Raw genomic sequence first — 6,333 nt, 5'->3', positions numbered from 1 at the left:
CTGGATCTAGTGATAGCTTACGCTGATGATGTGACGGTAGTAACGTGCGAAACAGAGAAAATTGAAGAGGTGAGAGTATTATTCGACGACTTTAGTGCGGTATCAGGATCTAAACCAAATCTTACAAAAACCATAGCAATCGACATTGGTGACATGGCTCGAATAAATAGAAGGACTCTGCCCTTAAATGGCTGGTTGAATATAGATAAAACAGTCAAAATCCTCGGCGTTGAATTTCAAAATAACCAGAGAGCAATGGTCAGTGAAAATTGGAGGAAAATAATCTTAGGAATGACACGTCTGCTAAATCTATACCGCGGTCGAAATTTGAGCATACGCCAGAAGGTGATTATATGTAACACTTTTATATCATCTAAAATCTGGTTTGTTAGTTCGGTGTTAAACATTACAAATGAGAATATAGCGAAAATAACCTCATTATTGCGTTTATTCATATGGGGCAGTTACCACCCACGTATTGGTGTGGCATAACTAGCTCTACCGGTGAACCGTGGCGGGTTAAATTCCGGCGATAAAGTGTAAGGCTTTATTGATCAATCGGCAATTGTCAACAGCTCATGTTACACCGTTTGCCGCTTCTTTCCTAAGTGATCCTGCAAATGCGGAACGCATTCCTTTGTATTGTCCGTGCATAAAGTTAATATGCGCAGAAATTGTTCAAATTCCACGCAGTGTACTGCAGAATGCATCATCGAGAGCTATATGTGAACACTTTATCCAAAACTTGCCTGATCCCTCATGTGTTGAAGACCAAAGCATAAACTGGAAGCAAATCTGGAAAAACATTTCCAATAAGTGTTTGACAAGTGAAGAAAGGAGCCTCTACTACTTGGTAGTGCACAGTAAAATTCCGTGTCGCGAAATCATGCACACAATTGGACGCGCGGATTCGCCGTTATGCATAAATTGCAACGCTGGAACAAACGAAACCATCATTCACAAATTAGTTACATGCAATGAAATTAGGCCGATCTGGAGACGTAGTTTGGAGCTGATTAGGATAAGGGCAGGAACCACTGGATTAAACTTTGATGCATTCGTCTATCCAGAGTTATCCACAATTAGAAGAAGTTACCGTTTTTCCATAATGAAACTGTTTATTAATTATGTAAAATTTATATTGGAAACGCCTATTGAAAATATTTCAGACTTTACTCTTGAATCATATATATCATGTATTTTGTAAAAAATTGTTGTATTTTGGCATAGAACTGCCAATAATAAAAATTTTATAAAAAAAAAACTAAGCAATCCCGGATAAGCAGCGGGGATGGTCTATGGGTGTGGTGGGGCTCAACAGTGGGCTCTGTTTAGTTTCCATGAAAAACCACAATACCTGAACGCCAGTCCTGACAAAGCGAATAGGTACCACTATAAGTGCCTTAGCCCATGACCTCACTAGTCGGTTAGACTTCCGGAAAGAAAAGTCAACCCAATATGGAGTACAATTTACGGAATAGAATAATAATGCGTCCGAGGAGGGAGCCCCTACTGGAGCTGGTCCTGGAACGGGGGACAGAGCGAGCGGCCAGCGGCTGGAGGAAGACCTGGTGCAAGAGCGACCTTCCAGTCAACGGGCTCAGCCCGTACACCGAACGCGAAACCGAAGAAGCAGCAACAGACACCACCAAGGCAATGCTGCACCTGCTAATGTTGCTACGGCTGACCGACGTCAGTCGCTGACCTTGGCAGGCCGCCAACGGCAGCGGATCATGTGGACGAGGGAGATGAACATGTATGTGATCCGCTGCTACTACGTTTGCACGAGGTTGGAGACATATATGTCCGGCAGGCCTAGAATGCTGGACATGTTCAATGAGCGGTTCCCTCGATTTGCCAACCAGCTTGACCGAAATAAGCTGTACACCCGACGACGAGCAATATTGACAAACAACATGCTCACTACCGCCGAGTTAGACAGCATCAAGTTGGAAGTGCAAAGGGAACTAAAAGGGGAGTACAGGGAACAGATCGAGCGATGTGTCGAGTAGGAGTTGTGTTGGGCACGATGCAGCACGGCGGGAATCGACTGCAACCATAAACATGTCAGTGGAGGAACCATCATTGCATGCTCCGGAACTAACAATGGACCAACAACGACAACAATTACTTGACGAACTAGCTATCGAAATGAACGCAGCGGTTACACAATTTTGGGGAACATACCCCTTATCCCAACACCGGATACCAAAGCTGCAATATTCCTTCCGGCTAACGAATGCAGTAAGAATCCTTAACGAGGATGTTTTGCCACTGTATACTGAAACCGCTGAGAACCTTGAGGAACTGCAATGTATAGTGTATTCCGCAGCTGTAGCCGTTGTGAGAACCATGGAAGTACGGACCTTCCCCCCAGGTAATGGTGAGGCCCTTGTACGCCCCCAAACACGAAAACCCGCATGGATGCTACGACTAGAATCTAGGATAGCATCGTTGTGGGTGAAGATAGGTCGGTTAACACAATACAAGAGGGGAAACCGATCAGGAAGGCTGGTTCGTCAGGTGAAAGAAATCGTCAAGCCCGCAGAGCTCCTAAATCTCAGTGAAATCAACATCACTGAGATCCTCGACACCCACGTACAAAGGTTTAGTGCTCTTGCTAAACGGATGCGACGTTATGTTGAATGTTCAAAGCGGAAACAACAAAACCGGATGTTCAACACTAACGAAAGGGAGTTCTATAACCACATCAGCAATAACAAAACCGATTACAGCGAGGGACTCCCAGAACTTGGCGAAATTACACAGTTTTGGGCCAATATATGGGAGAACCCCGCTCAACACAACAATAATGCGATGTGGTTGGTAGAAGAGGAAGAAAGCAGTAGTGAAATTGAACGCATGGCCTCTGTAGCAGTGACCGCCGAGGATATCCATGAGGCTACACAGTATACCAGGAATTGGGCCGCAATTGTCTTTCAAGCCTGTACAAGGTGCTCTCGTCGGTAATCACCCAAAAGGTGCAGTACCACTGCGATGCAAATGGAGTGATGACTGAAGAACAAAAAGGATGCCGTAAAAACACACAAGGCTGTAAAGACCAAGTCATCATCGATGCAGTCATTGTGGGACAGGCAAGCCGAAATAGGCGAAACCTCAGTATGGCGTACATCGACTACAAGAAGGCATACGATTCAGTACCCCACTCGTACCTAATTAAGGTACTAGAATTGTATAAAATAGACGGTGGCATCATCAGGTTAATGAAGCACGCAATGGAAATGTGGAACACTTCACTCCACACTACCGACGGGATAGAGGTGTTACGATCCAGAACTCTCAGCATAAAAAGAGAGATTTTCCAAGGCGATACATTCAGTCTGCTATGGTTCTGCCTTGCGATGAACTTCCTCAGCAAAGCACTTAACCGAAGCAGCTATGGCTACCAATTGAAAAGTGGGACAACGAGTACAAAAATTACCCACACCTTCTATATGGACGATCTGAAGCTGTTTGCGGAAACTATGGAGAAGCTGCGTCATTTGTTGCAGCTGGTGACAACTTCAGCAACGATATTCGGATGGAGCTTGGCGTCGACAAATGTCGTCTCGTAAATATCCATCGGGGTAAAGTAATGGACGCTGAAAGTTTCCGCATCAACGAAAGGGAGGAAATTCGAAGTATGATTGAAGGTGAGTCGTACAAATACCTGGGATTCCTGCAACTGAAAGGTATTCACCACACGACTATCAGGAAAGAACTGCAGGAACGGTTCCTGTATCGTGTCAACCGTATTTTGAAATCACTCCTCTCTGCCGGCAACAAAGTAAAGGCGATAAACACATCGCTGCACATTACCGACGGAGCAACAGTGTTACGGTCCAGAACTCTTAGCATAAGAAGGGGGATCTTCCAAGGTGACACCTTTATTCTTTATTCTTTATTCTTCGAGAAGGGAAAAGCCCGCGGAAGTGGATCAGCTTTAGCGACTCCTTCTTCAGCAGGCACAAAACCTTCATTTTTTTGCATCAACAGCTTACATACCAAATGATACAACTTAATTAGTAACTGTACATTGGAAACTTAAAATTATTACATGTATTAAAAAGTAACTATGTGCTAACGGCTAACACTACACAAGAGCAATAACGTAATTTACTTTAAAGCACGCAAAAAAACTTGTTTCAGAACAAAACGAGACAAATGGAAATCGAATACATTATAACAACGGTTGAACACACGACACATGCCAGAGAAAGGTTCGTTTCGACCATAATTGTGGTGAGATCGGAGATGCCGACGACGGATGTTGATGTTCAGGAGCCGAAGTAAATCTGAACTGTCAATTTGAAAAGTTAAGACACAGACAACAGACATCCAAGCGAAAGGTCCCCACTTGGATAAAACTTATGTCAAATTAGTTGGGAAACTATAGTGATGATGTCGCTAAAGACGCATAAAATTCTACACTAAACTCACAACAGCTAGCTTCTGGCGCTAGCATAACGGTTACAGTCCATATATACTAGCGCCAGAGGAGCCAAAGGTTGTCAGTGTGCAAATCAAAAGAATCATTTAGTTGGGAAACTATAGTGGTGGTGACGCTAGCATATTAGGTGATTTTAATTTGAAATTTTATCCAAGAATTCCCGAAAAATTTGTTCCTGAATGGATGTCTGTTCTCTGTGGTTAAGATGTCTGAAATAAAGATTGCCTTAGCAACCTGTCGCCGTACAGCCAAAGAATCAAGTCCAATTAGTTTACAGCGGTGTTCATAGGTTGGAAGATTCAAAGTGTCATTCCAAGGGAGGAGTCGTAAGGCGTAGTGGACAAATTTTCGTTGGATAGACTCAATCCGTTGAATGCTGTTTTGATAGTACGGCGCCCAGACTACAGCTGCATATTCTAATATCGACCGCACTAATGAGCAATATAAAGTTTTTAAGCGCTGGATATTTTCGAAATACTTAGTAAACCGGAATAAAAATCCAAGATTTTTCGATGCTTTGGCTGAAATAAAAGCTACATGTTCTTTGAATGTTAGCTTGGAGTCTAGTAGAATTCCTAAGTCCTTTACGCACGTTTCCCTTTGCAGCGTTGTTTGAGATACTTTATAATCATGGCACAGAATTGATCTTTTGCGTGTAAAAGAAATACAAGAGCACTTGGCGGCATTTAGGATCATTCTATTCGTTGTACACCGGCGAAATTATCTAGTTGCATTTGTAGGAACTCAGCATCTGTGTTGTTTCTGATAATTGCAAAGAGTATGAAATCATCTGCGTATGATAATTTCATACAATTCAGCGTAAAATTGATATCGTTCAGGTAAAGCAGAAAGATATACGGCCCCAGATGACTACCTTGAGGTACGCCGGATGTGACAGAGAAGGGTGATGATATAACGCTACCTATTTTGACGGACATTGAGCGTCCTGTTAGGTAGGACTCGAACCAGCGCAATGTATTATCACTTATTCTAAGTTGCTGAAGTTTTGCTACTGCAATCTGCCGATTGATTTTATCAAAAGCTGCCGATAAGTCGGTGTAGATTGCATCAACTAGGAGATCCTCTATGGTTCTGCCTTGCGATGAACCCCCTTAGCAGAACACTTAACTGAACCAGTTATGGCTACAAGTTGAAGAGTGGGACAACAAGAACAAAAATTACCCACACCTTCTATATGGACGATTTGAAGCTGTTTGCGGAAACGAAGGATCAACTGCATCAATTGTTGCAAGTGGTTTCAACGTTCAGCAACGATATCCGGATGGAGTTGGGCATCGACAAATGTCGACTCGTCAATATTCACCGGGGTAAAGTTATGGACGCCGTAAGTTTCCGCGTCCACACACGATGATCAAGAAAGAACTGCAGGAAAATTTCTTGCATCGTATCAACCGTATAATAAAGACTTTTTTCTCGGCCGGCAACAAGATCAAGGCCATAAACACGTTTGCCGTGCCGCTGTTGACATACAGCTTCGGGGTGGTCAAATGGACCAAAACGGATTTGGAAGCGATCGAACGAGCATTAAGAATATCGCTGACAAAACACCGTTCGCACCACCCAAAATCGGCCACCGAAAGAATCACCTTACCACGTAGTGAAGGAGGAATAGGTGTGATTGATATCCAGGCACTTTGTGCCTCACAGATCCAACAGTTGCGGAGATATTTCGTAGAAAGCCAGAACCGTCATGAAATCTATCGCATTGTTTGCGAGGCAGACCACGGGTTCAGCGCTCTGCACCTGGCGCAGCATGACTATCAGCTGAACTGCGTTCTTAAAACCGACGAGGAAAAGATCGCAACGTGGAAGCAAAAAGAGCTGCATGGGACGCACCCCCATCAGTTAGAACAATCACACAT

General features: G+C 43.7%; 1 protein-coding gene across 1 annotated transcript; it reads left to right on the top strand.

Moving 5' to 3' along the window:
• The first annotated feature begins 3,122 nt into the window (after window positions 1-3,122).
• LOC128740107 (uncharacterized) lies at window positions 3,123-3,575 on the top strand. The gene has a single exon (XM_053835616.1). The coding sequence runs from the start codon at window positions 3,123-3,125 to the stop codon at window positions 3,573-3,575; it is 453 nt and encodes a 150-aa protein (XP_053691591.1).
• Window positions 3,576-6,333: the final 2,758 nt, after the last annotated feature.

Source organism: Sabethes cyaneus, chromosome 3 (genome assembly GCF_943734655.1).
Source record: "Sabethes cyaneus chromosome 3, idSabCyanKW18_F2, whole genome shotgun sequence".
Lineage (NCBI taxonomy): Eukaryota > Metazoa > Arthropoda > Insecta > Diptera > Culicidae > Sabethes > Sabethes cyaneus.
This window is presented reverse-complemented; position numbering and strand designations above follow the sequence as displayed.